Raw genomic sequence first — 19,445 nt, 5'->3', positions numbered from 1 at the left:
AAAACGGTTACTATAGAGAGACCAATTGCTGTCAAATCCGCAGTCTAATAACGATTTTATTCAGCGTGGGTGGGACTGATACTGATACTAAAACTATGCTAAAATAAATATACCAAAAACAATTAAAACACGAAATAATAATCTACTGCAACAACAGCATCGATCCTTTCAAACGTTTCCGTGTACACGTGATCGGTCACCTCGCCCAGGAAGTTCATTCCCGAAGGGTGTCGATGGCCTTTGTCAGCGGCCATCTTGGCTCCGTTACGTCCGCCTTAAATGGTCGCACTCAAGCGTGCCGTAAGGTGATGTAAAACTTTGCTACATAGTAAAAACTCGACCGTAACAATGGAGGAGGACCGTAACTCGAAATATGGTCCAGCCTTTCCAAGACGGAAGCGTCTATTCCCCCTGATTACACCGATCCTAAAACGTCGAATCATCCTAAACGGAGCTCGTTGGTACTGCGACTCGCGAGTGCAGCGTTCGCAATGGAACAAGTCAGATCCAGCGTCGCCGAGTGCGGAGCGAATTCGCGGTGCTTTTCCGGTCGGAGGAGCTGCCGACAGCAGCACTTACTTGCCCCCTCCACTGGGACAAGCGCTGGGATCGCGCTGGACCTAGCGACTCTAGTCAGATCTGACTCGGAAGGAGTGGGGGTAAGTGACTCACGCGCCGCGAGTTCCCAGCGACGCGGCGCGTTGCTTCGGCTCAACCGAGCAGCGTGTCGCCTCGCGACCGCAGCTCGGAATAACAACGTTATACGCGTCGCACCGCTGCGCTGGACTCCCGGCGCATGCGTCGCCGAGTGCGGAGCGAATTCGCGGTGCTTTTCCAGTCGGAGGAGCTGCCGATAGCAGCACTTACTTGCCCGCTCCACTGCGACAAGCGCTGAGATCGCGCTGAACCTAGAGCGACACTGGTCGGATCTGACTCGGAAGGAGTGGGGGTAAGTGACTCACGCGCCGCGAGTGCCAAGCGACGCGGCGCGTTGCTTCGGCTCAACCGAGCAGCGCGTCGCCTCGCGACCGCAGCTCCGAATAGCAACGTTAAACGCGTCGCGTCGCTGCGCTGGACTCTCGGCGCATGCGTCGCCTATCCCCGCCCCTCGAAGTCACGTGCTCTCGCCTCTCCCGCGAACGGTGGCCGCGAGCGGCGCTGCACGCGCAGCCGAAACCAAAAGAAAAGGATAGTCGACTCGAACGCGAAGCGAAACAGGGTACACACGAATGTCCTAACAGTCTCTCAAGAAAACAAAACGAATGGAACTGAATCGCGCGCTCCAACATTCTGTATGCGTACATAAATTCCGTTCAAGTTTGCTGTAAATATACGTACCAGCACTCTGCACCCACGTTCGTCCAGCGCGTCACCTTCGAAAGCGACGATCGCCGGTGAACCCTCTGCCTGCTGTGTACTATCGAGCGAACGTCGGCAATGCAATTAGAATTACGGCGAGTCCGCCGAAGTATGTTCCTCACCACCGCACACCGAGCTCTCACGATTCCCAAAGACGTCGAACGCTCCTCCACGCCCCAATGTCTGTACACCTCTTAGTGGATTGCAACAAGAACACGCCCCGTCAATTAGTCACCCGAATTCCTCGGCAACGAGGATACGGTGTCCCTTATTATCATCGTCATCGTCATCATCATCGTTATCATCGTTATTATATATAATAATATAATAATATATATTATATATATACATAAATATTATATAATAATAATATATTAATAATATATAACATAATAATAATAATATATTATTATATAATATATATATATATATATATATATATATATATATAAATCATATATTAATAATAATAATATACTGTTATATTATCATCGTTATCATCATCGTCATTATCATCATCATCATGATCATTATTATCATTATCATTATCATCATTGTATCGTCCACGCCCCACGAAAATCTCTGTACGAAAAAAAAATCGCGACTGCACACTTAAAGCGAAAGGTGCACTTAGGTGTGTGTGTTTGTGTTTGTTGGCGCGCGTCTGTGTGTCGGTGGTGTCGCCGGCCGATGTCTCTCTGCCGTATTATGTATCAGACTCCTCCGGGCATTTGATCCGGGGAGGGCTGCCTCCCCCTCTCTGCGACACCGAAAAACGACACCGGCCACGACGGCAACGCCTGATTCCTGATACGTTGATATTTCTGTTCGACTATCGCAGGGGTGACCATTCTGCTGTCGCTGACAGTTTTCCTGAACCTCGTGGCAGAAAGCATGCCGACGACCTCGGACGCTGTCCCTCTAATAGGTACCTATGACAACCACTGCACACGATAATTAAGCATCCGGCTTCTGGCGAGCCTGTGTTACGATGTCTGTTACTTTTCGATGTCTGTGTAAATATTTCTCTCTCTATATACATATATGGATATATATATATATATATATATATATATATATATATATATATATATATAATAAATATTTAATATATTTATATATACATTCATATATATATATATATATATATATATATATATATATATATATATATATAAATGTATATATGAATATATATAAATATTTATTTATGTATATAAATGTATATATGAATATATATAAATATTTATTTATATATATAAATGTAAATATATATATAAATATATGTATATGTAAATATATATATATATATAAATATATGTATATATAGCATACAGTGGATCACGAAAGTGTTCGTACACCCTTCGAAACGCGGTAATTTTTTGAAAACTGGGCCGAATCACTTGAACTTGATTTTCTTTTTTATGACAGAAGAATTGGTTTATTAGAGTAAAATGCTTCTTTTTTATTTTCTTTAATCTCGCTATCGCTTCAAAAGACAGAAAAAAATAGGAAGACCACCGTTTTTTAATTTTTTTCTCATTCGAGACTGTAACGAGCATTTGAAAAAATGCATTTTGTGGATCTCGGTGACTCGTATGCGTGCTGAAGTTGTCAAGGTTATATCGGTCGACGATTTTGCATCTGTGAAACAATTAGGAACTAACCGTTTTTAAATAGTAGCAAGATTGAAAGAACTTAAAAATGTCATTCTATTATTCATTTTAACTTTCTATTTTTTGCTTCTTATTCTTGCAATCGATGCACTCCATTCTTACCTTGGCATAAACATCCGCGGTCTAATCCACGGTCCAGTTCAGTTACAACAAATTAAAAATCGCGAAAAATAGCACTTCCGTCGCGATTTTGTCGACGCTTTCGATCTGCGAAAGCTGTGAGAAATCCGCAGTTTTCGAAATCTTCCAACGCCTGCAATTTAATTCTAGATTAACCTGGGATTTAGTTGACATTTTCAGTACACTTATAAGTCAATCTAAGTCAATATAATACAACATAAGTCATCGGGAAGCGAGAAATGCATTTTCTAAATTTTCGTTACAGTCTCCGATAGAAAAATTCAGAAAACGAGAGTTTCTTATTATTATCTCGTCACTCCAAGTGATAGCAAAATTAAAAAGAAAGCATTTCAATCGAGCAAACAAGTCTCTCTATCGTCCAAAAAAGTATTCAAATATTTCGATCCAGTTCGAAAAAAAGTTGCGTTCGAGAACAGGAAAGTAATACACATTTCTGGGCCACTGTATATGTATACATACGCCGTGTTTGTGCCTGTCGTTCAAGCATCCCCGTTCAGGAGCCCGCTGGCCCCCTTTCGGAACCGGCGGAGGGGGACAAGCGTGGAAGAGAAATCATGCGGGACGGTAAGAACCTCGAAGGTCGTTCAGACTTCCCGGCAGAAATCCGTTATTTCTCGCCGTTTCGCGGCGCGTCGGGCCGCGTCGGGCCGAGAGACGTCGAAAACCACTTTGCGGGGCTGGGGGAGGGGGGTGGCGAGACGCCGCCTAGAAAAGGACAATCCCGACCTGCGGAATGGCTGGGGCCGTTCGTCGCTGCGACGACGACGGCGGCCGACGGCGAGCTATTTTTCGGCTTCGACGGAGCCGAAACGCTCGTTCGGTCGCTGCGGGGTTCGCAACGCCGATTACACGGCCGTTTTCCACCGTGAAAACGATCCCGTTCTCTTCTTTTTTTCTTCGCCGTCCGTTAGACCACCAACGGCATCTGCTTGACCCTCGAATCCTCGTTCCAATGGATTTACGTGGAACGCTTCGCGGAACGATCTTTCTTCGGTGAAAGCTCTTCGGGTCGGGCGATTTTAACACCGGATTCACGGAGCACAAAAAACAGCTTATAAAAGTTGCGATAGGACATTTATTCTGATTTTTGACAAGCGTTGTTGCGACATTTGCCGTGACATATAAATTGAATAAATAATATCTTTAATAATATCTTTATATATAATATTATTATAATTATATAAATATAATTATAATATTATTCTTATAATTATGTAATAATATTTTTATAATGTTATAATATTATTCTTATAATTATATAATAATATTATTATAATGTTATAATATTATTCTTATAATTATATAATAATATTATTACAATGTTATAATATTATTCTTATAATTATGTAATAATATTATTATAATGTTACAATATTATTCTTATAATTATATAATAATATTATTATAATATTTAATAATATCTTTACGCGATACGAACGATCGTTAATTAAACAATTTACGAAGAACAAGTAAATTTCGATTTAATCAGCAGATACCGTGTACGAACCGTGTCTAAAAAATATAATAAAATTTTATTTTCCGAAGCGAGGAAGCTATAAAACCACTGATTGGAATGATTTCGTTAAACAAATTTTCGTTATTATTTTCCCAGAATATCGTTATTAACGGCTATCGGTATAGCTGTTGAGTTTGTTAACGAACGTTCGTTAACGCAACGTTGCCAAACGACTCTTACGCGCGCGCGCGCGCGCGCACGCTCGCGCCTGGCCGGCAAACTTTAATTTCACCGGAAATTCGACCGGCGAAGGAATTTCATTTTCATTGGAACGGACAACCGGTAAAATATCATGGCCGTTCGCCGTCCATGTTTTTCCATTTCGAGCAGTATCGAAAATCGTGTTACGAAAAAGACGGGGGCCGGGTCTGTCAGTTATGAATCATCCGGATGATTTAGAATGAAAATAACCGGGCCGGCTGAAAATGCAGGAAACGTGTCGCTCGAGAGCACGAATTAAATGCGGAATATCATTCTCGCCTGGCTGCTGCGAGAGCGAACTCGAAACGAACGCCGGGATAAAAATTCTTTTTAATCGGGGACACTCGCGGCCGAAAAGAATTTATTTTCCATTAATAGAGGCGTCCGTTCTTCTCTTTACATTTTTACTCGAATCTCGTGCGGGATTTATTACATAAACCGTGCGTGTTAAAAACAGTGCACGCGGATGAAAAATATTCGCGAAATTTGCGAATCACGATATATCGTTAACTAGTTTTTCCGACCTATAGCGTTTTCATTTTATTATTATTGTGTCCATTTCTGTTTATACAGGCTGTCCCAAAATTATGGTATTTCCGGGAAGCGAGGGGTTCCTAAGGTGATTTGAAGCAACTTTTTCCTTTGCGAAAATGCGATCCGCGGCTTCGTTTACGAGTTATTAACGAAAAACGCTGACCAATTGGAGAATGAGTGCGGTCGGCGCTCCGCCCTCACCGCCAATGCCGCGTCGCGCCGGCCGTCTGACGCAGCGGCAGTGGTCGCGAGGGCGGAGCGTCACTGTTTTTCGTTGATAACTCGTAAACGAAGCTTCGGATTGCATTTTCGCAAAGGAAAAAGCTGCTTCAAATGACCTCTGGAACCCCTCGCTTCCAGGAAATACCATAACTTTGGGATACTCTGTATTATTGTACATGTATATGGAAACTGTACAGCTCGATCGAGAATTTTCTTAACTCACTTACACAAGCCGCGTGTTATATCGTTTCGAAATTAAGTCGGCGGTTTAGCCGAACACCTGAGTTTGTTGGGGGAGCCTAGACAATTGGAGCGCGGCAGCGCAAACCAACAGCAATACGAGCACTTCTTGCTTTAATTAACAACGCACGGGTTGCTTTAATTAGCTCCCATTATCGAGTTTACACCGTGCAATGGAACCCAACGTCTGTGGAACGGTGCTTCGGTATAATCCTCCCGGGAAAGATCTGAATTCCAAGAGGCTGAAAAGAGGACCGATATGCGCCGCGAGTGTCGATTTTAACGTCAATTATACGATTTAACAAACATTTTTCATCGAATGACGCAACGTGTTCCATATAAAAAAAACAATATCATACAATAATTTCGGATAAAAGAAGACGAACTTTGCACGGCGATAACTCCGTGAAAAATCATCCTAGGACGATGAACTTGACTTTAAATTAATATTTGGAACCTCTACTTTAAGATAGTATTTATGGATTTTTGTTTGATGCACCCTTCGCTATTGCAACCCCTTAAATGCGAGGCCATGTTCGCCTGATCGAAAAATTCGACATATTGAAAATTTGGATTTCTCCCAAGTTTGACGAACTGGCCGGACTTCGTAAAATTTTTTTCGGAAATGCCGTTTGCAGTCGAATAGAGTTTGATCCTTCCTCTTTAATCTAAAAAAAAAGAAACTCGGCTGCGATTTCTTTTCGCGAAGTTGCAGCACTTCAAAGTAACCCTCGCATTTTCTCGATAAACTCCGCGAGGAATCATCTTAGACTGCAAGGGTTACTTTAAAGTCCTGTAATTTTGCGAAAAAAAATCGCAGCCGGGTTTCTTTTTTTCCAAATTAAAGAAGAAGGTTCGAGCTTTACCGTGGTGTAAACGGCATCTTCGACAAAAATTTTACAAAGTCCGTGCATTTCGTCAAACTTGGCAAAAACCAAAATTTTCAGTACGACGAACATTATCTCACATTTAAAGGGTCACGCTAGAGTGAATGCATCGAACTTAAAATTTGGGAAGCCTATCTTGAAGTAGAAATTTCAAGCTTTAATTTAAAGAAAATTTCATCATCCTGCGACGATTTTCCGCGGAGTTATCGTCTGTCGAAGTTGGTCAATTTTCATCCAAAATTGTTCTATGCTGTAATTACTTTGTGCAGTGTGTAATATAATAATTATTTCAATGTAATATATACAGTATATTATTTCGACGACGGTAAAAAGGAAGTCGGAAATTCTTGTCGCGTAGTGAAGCAGCCAGTAAATCCAGCGTTCCCCGTAGCAGGACGAAAAGCGCGCGATGGAAAGAACGCAGCTCCTCGACTCGTGAACGTTTTTCCGAGCAAAAAGAGTTCGCGCCGGTCCATCGCGTTGCCATGATATTCCGCTATCCTATAAAAAGCACGAGCAAGTTTTAAGGATCGGCAGGATGCCGCTATCTCGAAAGTTGTAACGGGTTTACGCGGAACAACTTTCTCGTTACTTGTTGCAAATCCTTTCGGTGGCGCGCCAAATGCGAAATTCACGGCGCGGACGGTCGCAGATACGCTCCGGAATGGTTCTCGCGTGTAAACGCGCGTCTCCGAACGCTTCTCAACCGTTAAACCCGACCGCGATAAGAATCGGCCCTTCTAGTTGATTCTGGGACCAATCGCGGTAACATAATTCCGCTTGTCAGCCACTCTGATCGGAGCGGAGTACGCTGGAAATCCCGTTTATCGCGTCCAGGCCAGAGTCGCGCGGAATTACAATTGGATTACTCGCGGAATTATACTCGGAAAGTAATTCAATTGCATTATATTTCAATTACAGTGGAATTCGTCGTTCAGATGTCTCCATTTAGTTACATTGTAATTCGTAATTCAGGTCTGCACTCATTTACATTGCAGTTCGTAATTCAGATCTCCGTTCAGTTACATTGCAATTCGTAATTCAGATTTCCATTCAGTTACATTGTAATTCGTAACTCAAGTCTTCATTCAATTACATTGCAATTTGTAATTCAGGTCTCCATTCAGTTACATTGTAATTCGTAATTCAAGTCTCCATTCAATTACATTCAAATTCGTAATTCAGATCTCCATTCAATTACATTAATTGCGAATTACGATGTAATTGAATTAAAATTACGAATTACGATGTAATTGAATAATAGTTACGAATGATGAAAAACTGAATAATAATTACGAACTATGGGATAATTTAATTGTAATTACGATTTACAATATTATTGAATTAACATTACGAATTACGATGTAATAGAAATTAACATTACGAATTGCGATGTAATTGAATTAACGTTACAAATTACGATGCAACTGAATTAACATTACAAATTACAATGTAATTGAATTAACATTACGAATTACAATGTAATTGAATTAACATTACGAAGTACGATGCAATTGAATTAACATTACAAATTACAATGTAATTGAATTAACATTACAAATTACGATGTAATTGAATTAACATCACGAATTACAATATAATTGAATTAACATCACGAATTACGATTTAATTGAATTACTAATTCGATCGAAACACTTGAAATTATACGAGCTTTATTCTCTGAATTATCATCGTCTTTAAAGCAGAGGTCAGTGCTCGCTGACCCGACAATTCGGAGCGAAGAAACGCGGTAACTTTTCCATTAGCATAGAATACGACCGGCGTCACGATCCCAAAAACGAGTGAAAAATATCCTCGTTAGACAGTCGCGGAGACACTTTGAAGCAAGCGTCCGTTGATTTATCCGAGACGTTTAAAAATCGTCGAGTGAAATATTTGGCGAAGGGCGGACCTTCTCTTTTTTCTGCGTTTGCCATGCTCTCGACCGGAGGTTGCGCGCGGATCTTAATGCAATTCGGTACATTACACTCGAGAAAGTTCGCTTCCGCGGGCGCGGCGTTTCCCACGGAGGCTTTTGGAAACGAGGATCGAGGAACAAGCCTGCCGGCGCGCGCGCGCTGAAAGGGAACACGGCCGCGGTTCCTCTGTTTTCCGTTCGCATCGGCGGTTTTCTTTCTTGAACGTTCCCTTCTGAACCCCTTTGTACAAGAAACAGAACCAACCCCCTTTAGCTTGTTTCACATTAATGTTTAGAGTATATTATCTCTCGTTCCACGATGTAAATCGATGTCGAGTGCTCGGACACCCATGGGTGCCTACGAAACTGCTTTCGATTCTCGCCGACGATTCAATCGAAATCTGGACAATTCTTGCAATTGTCATCGTCAATATTATGTCAATCATATGTTAATCAATTATATGTCAATCAATATTGTTCTTGCCTCGATCAATTCGGAATTATTCGTCGGAAAATCAGCGTGCTCGACGAACTTTTCAATTCATTTTGTTCGCAATTCATTCGCAATTAATTCGCAAAATAATTCAAGTATAGCGGACACCGTCCGATATACCAAACGAATAAATGATTACATTGTTTATTGGAAATTTAAATAAATATTATTGGAAAGAAGTAGGCGAGTTTCACCGAGTTTCTTAGGCACCTGCGATACCGGCACTGAAGTTGTTCACAGTTGTTCACCCGAGACATGCACGGTCCCCCCCCCCTTTTTTGATGTACTGTACTAATTGTTGTTCTCGAGCAGTTCGACGGCTCGTTTGCTTAGAAGGAGAACCTTTTAATTGACTTAATAGCCCCTGTGTCCCTGTGCGATGCGCAGGGTGCACATGCAAACGTTTCTCGCGCCGATTTTTCAGGCTCATTCGCGCTGATCCGACAAAGAAATGTTCGGAGTAGAAAGTAAACGAGCACTTTTCGGGGCGAACAAAGGGCGACGATGAAAATTTCGAAAACTCTGTTTATTCGACGAAAAGATCGCTTTGACTTTTTTTTAAACAGCACCCTGTGTTTTCAGCTTTGTAACGTTATAACCGTCGAACGAAAAAACGAATTCGACGAGCTGCTACACGATCGCCTTTACCGTGCGCGTTTCACCGACGCGTAGGAAGATTATCTTCGAAAAATACTGCGAATTTCTCGAGGAAAATTCATTAAAAACAGGAAGAAAACACTGGCGAGTCGTCGAATTCGTTTTTAGGTCGTTTATAATGCTGCGAAGTTAATTGTGCCATCGAAAACAAAAAGTCGAAGCGACCCGAGCTTCGAATAAAAACATTTTCCGAAATTTTTCCTATCGTTGTCTTTGTTCTCCTCGATGTGCTCTCGTCGACTTTCATTCCCAACGTTTTCTTTTTCCTACTCCGATTAGCGTGAACGCCTAAAAAACGGGCGCGGAATCGTTGGAACGTGCAGCCGGCGCAACGCGTTTAGAGAATTACTGGTAAACGTAAACGGACTTTCTAGCTATATCGCTGTCTTAATTGCTTGTTGAAAGGTCCCCATAGTTTATTCACAGGCCATCGTATCCCCGCGGGGGTTCAGCAAGGGATACATGTACGTATTCCATCAGTTTATCGGGAAGCTCGTGCAAACAGTAAGTTCAATTTCACGGGGGCCGATATGCGCGCTACTTTCCGTTCTAACGTCATCGAGTGTTGCCCCGGTTAGTTTGTTTTTCCAACGGGGCCGAGAAAAAAGGAGAAAGAGAAAAAGAGAGAAAGAAAGAGAGAGAGAGAGAGAGAGGGAGAGGGAGAGCGGATAACAGTTTCTCTCGACCAATATTGAATCTACGTTCCCGGCTCCTCTGTTAAAACAGAACTCTCGAACCTGTCTTATGGGGAAACCCGGTTCGATTCTGTTTCCACGATATTAGTCCGGGGCTCGCTCGGCGTAGCGAGCTCTCTCTCTCTCTCTCTCTCTCTCTCTCTCTTCAAATGCGGAAGCAACGCGCGCTCGAAAGTTTCGCGTTTCCAGCGTTTGCGGGCGAATAAGCTACGCGAGCGGCGGGGATAGGCGACGCATGCGCCGCGAGTCCCGCGCAGCTCTCTCTCTCTCTCTCTCTCTCTCTCTCTCTCTCTCTCTCTCTCTCTCTTCAAATGTGAAAGCAACGCGCCCTCGAAAGTTTCGCGTTTCCAGCGTTTGCGGGCGAATAAGCTACGCGAGCGGCGGGGATAGGCGACGCATGCGCCGCGAGACCCGCGCAGCGGCCCGAATCGATAAATTCGGTGCGTTGTCATAACTTTCGAACCGTTCGAGATATTCCAATGAAATTTTCGCTAAAATAGAAAATAGAAAATAGTCACTTTTAACTGTAGTTAATTGAATATCTTTTTTGCAAAACGATGACTTTCGATTCGTTTTTATTTGATATTTTTGATTCGGAAGAAAATTGGTCGAATGTAATTGAACAAATTGTACTTTTTGCTTTCTGAATATTAGTATTGTTATTATATATAATTATAATAACAATAATAATAATGATAATAATAATGATAATAATAATTATAATATAATATACTATAATATTATTATATATTTATGTTCCATGGACGCAACGTTTTATGTTCACACGGTAGACGCGCCGCGCCGCTGTGCGGGACTGCCGCGCGTGCGTTACTTGCCCCCACTCCTTGCGTAACTTATTTCCCTGTGAACGCTGGTTGAAACGCGCCGGAGAATTGCTCGACAGGCGACTATCGAGATATCGCGCGCATTGCGGATTAATCGAATTATTTTTCATCGAACGACCAGAGTTCCATCTTTCTCTCTCTTTGTCTCTCTCTCTCTCTCTCTCTCTCTCCCTCTCGCTCTTGCTATCTCTCTCTCTCTCTCTCTCTCTCTGTAAATCACTGTTGATCTGAACGACCTTCGTTGTAATCCCCTGTAAACATGTAAAGTGCATTATGTAGAAAGTGTAATTTATTTGCAGCTCAGTGGTCGCTACCGAGAGATCCGACGAGACGCGGTCTCGTTCTCGAATTTCGGGGAGTACGATCAGGTGCTTTTATCATAGTTAGGCTGATTAGCGGACGACGGAGTCGCGCGGCTCCGACTCGAATCATCGAATAAGTCGACTTTTTGAATCGTCGAGAAGATGGAACCGAAAGTTCACGGTCGTTTTCCATCGACGGAAACGTTGCGTTCCGCCTTGCTTCGAGGATGTTTTCCGTCCGGTTAGATCCGCAGGCTTTCCAACGACGTTTCTTTACGCGCAGATCGCAGATCGCTGGGTAGAATTGCGAATCGTCCGGGGTTTTAGCAGCGGCCCGGCGAACCTAATTAACAAGCGCTCGAAACGCTGCACAGAGAGAGAGCGCGCGTTCAATTAACGAGGACAATGTTCCGATCGTTTTTCAATTTTGCCCGTTCGCAGAGGATCGGCCGGGAAAGGCGTCAGTTTTTCTCGAGCTCGTGTTCCGGCCGTTGGCTACCTAAATGATCGGTGCAGTAAAGTCGATTTAATTGGTAATGCTTCGCGCGGGCATAGTGGCCGCGGCATTACCGGCGACAAACGGGCTTTCGGATCACTCCATCGAACGACGGGCGCATAATAAAGACATCGCAGGAATTTACGATGCACCGTGATAATACTTTTGACGTGTTAAGATCGTTAGGCAGAAATTGCTCTCTTCGCATTGTTACAGGAAATTCTCGTTTTGCGCGCGGATCCGCGAGGATCCTGCTGCAAAAAGTTTCGAAATTCGTGCGAACGGGAAGCTGCAAAAAACCGTGCGAGAAGAAATAAATTGAGAATTCAAAGGGACATTCTCTCGCTTTGAAACGTGATCCCTGCTTCAATAAATTAGTCCAATTATCGCTGCACGCTGCGACGTTCAAAATTTGATGTGGAGGGTGTTCGCGATAAGTTGGACGAGCGTTTTCTTTGTAAATGGTGAACATTGGAGAATAAAAAACAGATGAGGATAACGTGGTATATTTTGCTAGTAATACGATAGGGTATCTCAATTTATATATTATATATATTATATTATTATATTATAATATATATTATACTATTATATTATATTATATTATTATTATATTTTAATTTTAATATTATTATAATTTAATATTAATTTTAAGTTTTGATATTAATACAAAGACGATCTCCAAACGATTGAACTCGTTTCGGCGCAAGCTTTCCTTCGACATAAAAAAATGCACAGCACCGCATTTAAAGAAATAAAGATGCCCCTTGTTTTTAGAAAAACATTAAGACGGCAGAAAATTGAGATAATGTACCATATTACCAGCAAAATGTAATGTTCTCACGCGAGAAGAAGGCACCTTTGTGTTTACATTCCCCCTCTCCCTAGCTGCTCCACTGCCGCAGCTAGTAAGAGGGGGAAGGCAAACACAATGGTGCCTTCTTCTCGCGTGAGAACAGTGCTGCAGCCCTCTCATCTTCCGTTTTCCTCTAATATGTTTATCCATTACGAAAAGAAAACGCTGCTTCAAATTATCTGGAACATCCTGTATAATCTATTAAGTTGGCCAAAATAAATCATTGCGTTTGCCTGTATTGCGATCTATGGGAAGAAACGCGACGATTTTATTGGCCAACCTAATAATAAAGCACTAGAAAATTCGTGGAATCTGCAATAATATCGCATAGCGCAGAAATCCACGGTGAAACGAACGTTTCCAAAACCTGCAACGATCGTTTCTACTTGCCGCGGAAATCGAGCAAGCCACGAAGCTCTGAGCAGCGTTTGCGACACGAAAAGACTCTGACGCTGCTGTTTGCCCGATCCTCTCGAAACTCGCGGAACAAAATCCAGCTCGCCATCGCATATTCGCGAGTTCCCCGAAAAAGAAGGGCTGGAGAAGACCGTCGAAAATTCCCGTCGACCGTCCTCCCATAATCGAAGCAGGTCTCGCGACCGCGCGACGCATGGAGTCGCGCGTTCGTCGGAGAGAAAAAGAAAGCCTTTTGGCGACACGTCTCCGACGATCCTCCCGGCCGACGGATAAGGAAAACAATAGGACTCGCGACTCGCGAATCGATCGACCGTCCGCGCGGCGCTCGTCCCCGATGAACCTAGTTGCGAAGACACAGAGCCGGTCGGCCAGTCGAATAAGCAGCGGTCGATAACAGTGGTAAGAAGAGGAGAGAAGGAGAGAAAATATTAACCGGAGCCGCCCCGGCTTCCGTTTCGGAATAACGGCCGGCTCGACCTGCTGAAACTTTAATTAAATCCTACGAACAGCAGCAGCAGCAGGCTAAACGCAGGAGGAAGACGCGGTCGGCGGCGTCTGTTCTGTTAAGCGGCTCGAAAATGTGTCCGTGCGGTTGTCCTGCCAAGGATAAGCACTTATTCAAGCCGACGAACGATACTCCTTTGGTTGCATCACCGGCCATCTCTTTTCCCAGTGGCGTAGCGATGCCACCGGTGTGCTCGTTCCGCGGCGGCATCTTTATCGGGCTCCTTTTCCGATCTCTCTCTCTCTCTCTCTCTCTCTCTCTCTCTCACTCCCTCTCTCTCTCCCTCTCTCTCTCTCCCTCTCTGACACTCCCTTTCCCTCTCCCTCTTTATCAGCCTTCTCCCACGATCTTGATTTCTCTCTCTCTCCCTCTCCCTCTTTATTAGGTTTCTCCCCTGATCTCGATTTCTCTCTCCCCCTCTTTCTCTCTTTCTCTCTCTCCCTCTTTATTAGGCTTCTCTCCCAATCTCGATTTCTCTTTTTCTCTCTTTATATTCCTCTCTCTATATTTCTCTCTCTATTTCTCTCTCTCCCTCTCTCTGTATTTCTTTTTCTCCCTCTCTCTGTATTTCTCTTTCTCTCTCTCTCTTTATCAGGCTTCTTCCCCGATCTCTCTCTCTCTGTCTCTCTTTAAAAGGCTCCTTCCTCGATCACTATTTCTCTCTCTCTCTCTCTCTCTCTCTAACTCTCCCTTTCTCCCTCTCTCCCTCTCTGCATCCTCCTTTTTCCTCGACGGTCGCATCAAACCGCTATGGAAACCAGTAACCGCGATGCGACTACACTCACGATAATTGCTGCCAGCCGAGCGTGAGCTACGACGCGTCGACACGGTCCGGAAAACTTTCTTTTCCAGGCAATTAGCGACGCCCAGCCCGCGTCGGACCGCGCCGGCCCGTGCGAGCTTGCATCGGCCCGCGCAGCCCGCGTCGCGTGAAATTAGTAGTTCCTAACGAACGATCATTGAGAACCTGAGCTTTTTTAGGCGCCTCGGTCGCAGCCGCGCCGTGTATTATTCCCTCGTTGCCTCTGTTGCTTCTCCATTCGACCGGCGCACGTTTCTCCATTCGAAACGCCTTTGTTAAATTCATTTCTCTCCCTCAAACAGTCTGTCAAGCGTTAATAATATATATATATATATATATATATATATATATATATATATATATATATATTATACAGGGTGTCCCACAATTATTTTAACAGCCGAAAATGAGGGGTAGCTGAGGTCATTTGAAGTAACTTTTTCCTTTGCGAAAATGCAATCCGCGGCTTTGTTTACGAGTTATTAACGAAAAACACTGGCCAATGAGAGGTGACGGTGCGAGAGAGAAGGTCCGCGAGAGAGTCCGCAGCACGAGGCTTTGACAGAAGGTCGGGACGGACTCGAGCTGCGATCGAAGTATTGAACAAGTCACAAGGCGAGAACTTTCCGGATTTTTTTAACTACATAACAGTGATATTTTTAAGAAAAACGCTGTTCACCTTTACTTTAGAACGTCTGAAGAATATTCACTAATTTTTCGGACTCGAAATAATATGTAGTTTAACCATGACAGTCGTTTTAATTTTCTGGTGTGCATGACACCTTATGTGTACCATATGAAATTTTTATGCAAGGTGTATAGTGAAGATTAACGAATGATTTGCAAAGCTGATTTAATAATAAATAAGGGACGTAAAGGATTTGTTTATTAGAGAGATATGAAAAATATTATCAGTAAGAAACTCACCCATTTAGTTGAGGATGCATTTGCTGGCTGAAATTCATGATGTCGAAGGGCACTGACCTTGTACAACGTACAGCTGATCTTTCACTGCACTGTCACTAAACACTGATCACTTAATTAATCACTGATAATCCGAATCACTTGTGGATATTTAAGAAAGATCACTGAGACTCGTTCGCAGATAATCGTTTATTCGACGCGTTCGTTCGGAAGTCGACGTTTCACTGCCAAAAAATAGAGGCCTCGACCGTGGGCCCTTGTCGTTCGTCTTTCGGCCGTCCGAGGAAATAACACCCGATACTATTTTCTTCGAAGCGCAGGGTACCGCCAAATGAAATAAACAAGATATGCCGAGACGTAAACTGTGTCCGACCCGCTGTCACCCTGCGCTCTTAGAACGTAATTAATGGCCGTGCGAAGAAAATGGTATCGAGTGTCATTTCCTCGGACGGCCGAACGAAGAACAACAAGGACCCACAGTCAAGGCCTTAATTTTTCGGCAGTGAAACGTCGACTTCCGAACGAACGCGTCGAATAAACGATTATCCGCGAACGAGTCTCAGTGATCTTTCTTAAATATCCACAAGTGATTCGGATTATCATTGATTAAATAACTGATCAGTGCAGTGTAAGTGAACTTTGCAAATAACCATAGTAGAGGTTCCACCGACAGTATCCCTCGAATGTTGCGGTCATCGACCTGGGATCAGCTGTTCGTTGTACGAGGTCAGTACGTACGAGTCAGCAAATGCATCCTCAACTAAATGGGTGAGTTTCTTATCGATAATATTTTTCATATTTCTCTAAAAAAACAAATCCTTTACGTACCTTAACGCGATTATTTATTATTAAATCAGCTTTGCGAATCATTCGTTGAATTCTGTTCGTACACGGAATTATTTAAATTAAAATATCACTTTGTTAATCTTCACTGTACACCTTGCATAAAAATTTCATATGGTACACATAAGGTGTCATGCACACCAGAAAATTGAAACGACTGTCATGGTTAAACTACATATTATTTCGAGTCCGAAAAATTAGTGAATATTCTTCAGACGTTCTAAAGTAAAAGTGAACAGCGTTTTTCTTAAAAATATCACTGTTATGTAGTTAAAAAAATCCGGAAAGTTCTCGCTTCGTGACTTGTTCAATACTTCGAACGCGGCTCGAGTCCGTCCCGACCTTCTGTCAAAGCCTCGTGCTGCGGACTCTCTCGCGGACCTTCTCTCTCGCACCGTCACCTCTCATTGGCCAATGTTTTTCGTTAATAACTCGTAAACAAAGCCGCGGATTGCATTTTCGTAAAGGAAAAAGTTACTTCAAATGACCTCAGCTACCCCTCATTTTCGGCTGTTAAAATAATTGTGGGACACCCTGTATATTATTAACGCTATATATATATTATTATTATTATTATTATTATTATTATATATTATTAACGCTTGACAGACTGTTTTAGGGAGAGAAATGAATTATATATATATATATATAATTATAAAATTTCGACAAAATATGGTCGTCAATGCCCAGGTCATCGACAACGCCACGTCGGCCCGAAGCGGCCCGGCGCGACTCAGCGTGGACTGACGCGGGCCGACACAGCTCGTCGTGGCCCGACGCGGCCCGACACGGCTCGCCGTGACCCAATGCAACCCGACGCGACTCAGCGTGGCCCGATGCGGCCCGACACGGCCCGACACGGCCCGACACGGCCCGCCGTGACCCAAAGCGACCCGGCGCGACAAGTCATTAACCTTTTCGTTATGGCAATTCGCATCTGAACAAGACACCGCACCGAAAAGTGCGCACGTCAGCTACCGAAAGCTTAAAGGAGAGTCGTTGCTATATACCGACGCAATATATCAGCGCTCCGATTAAAGGGTTAACGAGAATCGAATTCGCGGGCAATTAGGGACCGGTGCCGATCCGTCGCGTCCTCCTCCGGTTAGCCGACCTATGCCTAAATAGCCCTGGTGTAGCGAAGGGTTAGGTCGCTGCTGTTCTCGTTTCGGAAGATTGGCCAGCAATCGGCGCGGAGCGCGCAGGTAACAGGAAAGGGTTGGAGCGTCGACCTTTTTCAGGCCGCGTCTACTTCACCGTGGTTAGTGATTTTGCGTTCGGATGGAGCCATTCAGGCGGACCCTCGAGAACTGGGCGCATCTCGACGGCGGTACGGGCTAATCGTTTCGTCGTCGGCCAATCGACGACGCGGTCGGAACTTTATTTCGTGCCGCCGCGGCGGTGGTACCGTTCGCGATTACACGGTCCGCCGGAATGTCTCTGCGGGCTCCGAAGGTTTTGCGGTTTCCAAGCGTTGTTCCGCGCCGCTGGAAAAGAACGGCTTCTCGATTTTTTTGCTGTCGCGGCACGTTTCGCACTCGCGATTCGTCGCCGATCGCGTTCGAGCGAGCTTCGATTGCGTAGCCCACGGTTCGGCAGAGTGCGTCCGTCGTTTCGAGATGCTGCTCGAGCACGTTGCCCCGTTTAACCTTTTAGGTACGGCTGAATTCTGCTCGAGGTTATTTCTCTGGTCGGCAGAGTCTGATATGTACTGTACAGAGTCTGATACTGTATATTCTGTCTGTATATACAGGGTGTCTCAAAAATGTCTCGCAATCCGAAAGTGGCGGGTTCCTCGGGCCATTTGAAGCAACTTTTTCCTTTACAAAAATTTTCTCCGAGGCGCCGTTAACGAGTTATTAACGAAAAACAGTGACCAATGAGAGATCGCGTACGGCTGACGCTCCGCCCTCGCGACCAATGTCGCTGCGTCGGCGGCCGGCGCGACGCGGCATTGGCCGCAAGGGCGGAGCGCCGGACGCACTGGTTCTCCGATTGGTCACTGTTTTTCGTTAATAACTCGTGAACGACGCCTCGCAGAGAATTTTCGTAAAGGAGAAAGTTACTTGAAATGACCTCAAGAATCACTCCCTTCCAGGAGAGCAGCTGACATGTGGCGGCCGAGCCAATGAGCGGAACAGGGCTTCGTGCGCTGGTTGGCTGGGCCGCCTCGCGTCAGCCGTACTCGATTCTTATTGGTCACTGTTTTTCGTTGATAACTCGTTAACGGTGCCTCGGAGAACATTTTTGTAAAGGAAGAAGTTGCTTCAAATGATCCGAGGAACCCGCCATTTCCGGATTGCGAGACATTTTTGGGTCAACCTGTAGACTGTTGTAAATCGATGCGAAGACAAAAGAAGTGTGAAACAATGCACATGAAGACGATTATTTGGTTCAAACGATGAGCGAGTGAGCTACTAGTGCAAGCCACTATAGTGGCGCGTCGTCCGGAGAGACGACATCCGCGAAAGCCACTATAGTGGCGTGTCGTTCTGAAAGATGACATCCGCGGAAGCAACTATAGTGGCGCGTCGTGCCTGAAAGGTTAACGGGGAACGCTTTCGATTTTTTTCCGGTCGCACCGTTTTCCCGAGAGGTGTCTCGCAGCCCGAAAGCTTTCTTTTCTTCTCCGAGAGCTTACGGTTCGACGATGCGAGCGCATCGTTGCAGTACTGTCGCAGCGGCAGCAGCGAAGAATCCAGATCCCAATCTGCGGTTTTGGGATTTCCGCGATGACGTCGCAAGGCTCTTTCTTCTGTCTGTTTTTTTTAACAATGCGTCGCGCGATCGTGGTCGCGCACGTTCGGGCTGAACGTTTTTGGTGGTTCTGGTTGATTGTGCACGCGTCGTTGCGTTGCACTTTCTCGTCGCCGTCGACGATCTGCTCGGAAACAACGTTCGAACGGAATCCGAGTT

At 44.3% G+C, this 19,445-nt stretch overlaps 1 protein-coding gene across 3 annotated transcripts in view; it reads left to right on the top strand.

Moving 5' to 3' along the window:
- nAChRalpha6 (nicotinic acetylcholine receptor alpha6) overlaps positions 1-19,445 on the top strand; it is a 587,858-nt gene that overhangs the window by 414,626 nt on the left and 153,787 nt on the right. For 2 of the 3 annotated variants that reach the window (XM_076520266.1, XM_033478258.2), the window contains exon 9: positions 2,201-2,287. The exons of the other annotated variant lie outside the window; for it this stretch is intronic. In XM_076520266.1, coding sequence (XP_076376381.1) covers positions 2,201-2,287 — 87 coding nt within the window. The remainder of the gene's footprint in view (positions 1-2,200; positions 2,288-19,445) is intronic. 3 annotated transcript variants of the gene reach the window in all.

This window comes from Megalopta genalis, chromosome 3, assembly GCF_051020955.1.
Source record: "Megalopta genalis isolate 19385.01 chromosome 3, iyMegGena1_principal, whole genome shotgun sequence".
Classification (NCBI taxonomy): domain Eukaryota; kingdom Metazoa; phylum Arthropoda; class Insecta; order Hymenoptera; family Halictidae; genus Megalopta; species Megalopta genalis.
The sequence above is the reverse complement of the archived record's forward strand: the minus strand, read 5'-3'. Positions and strand labels throughout refer to the sequence as shown.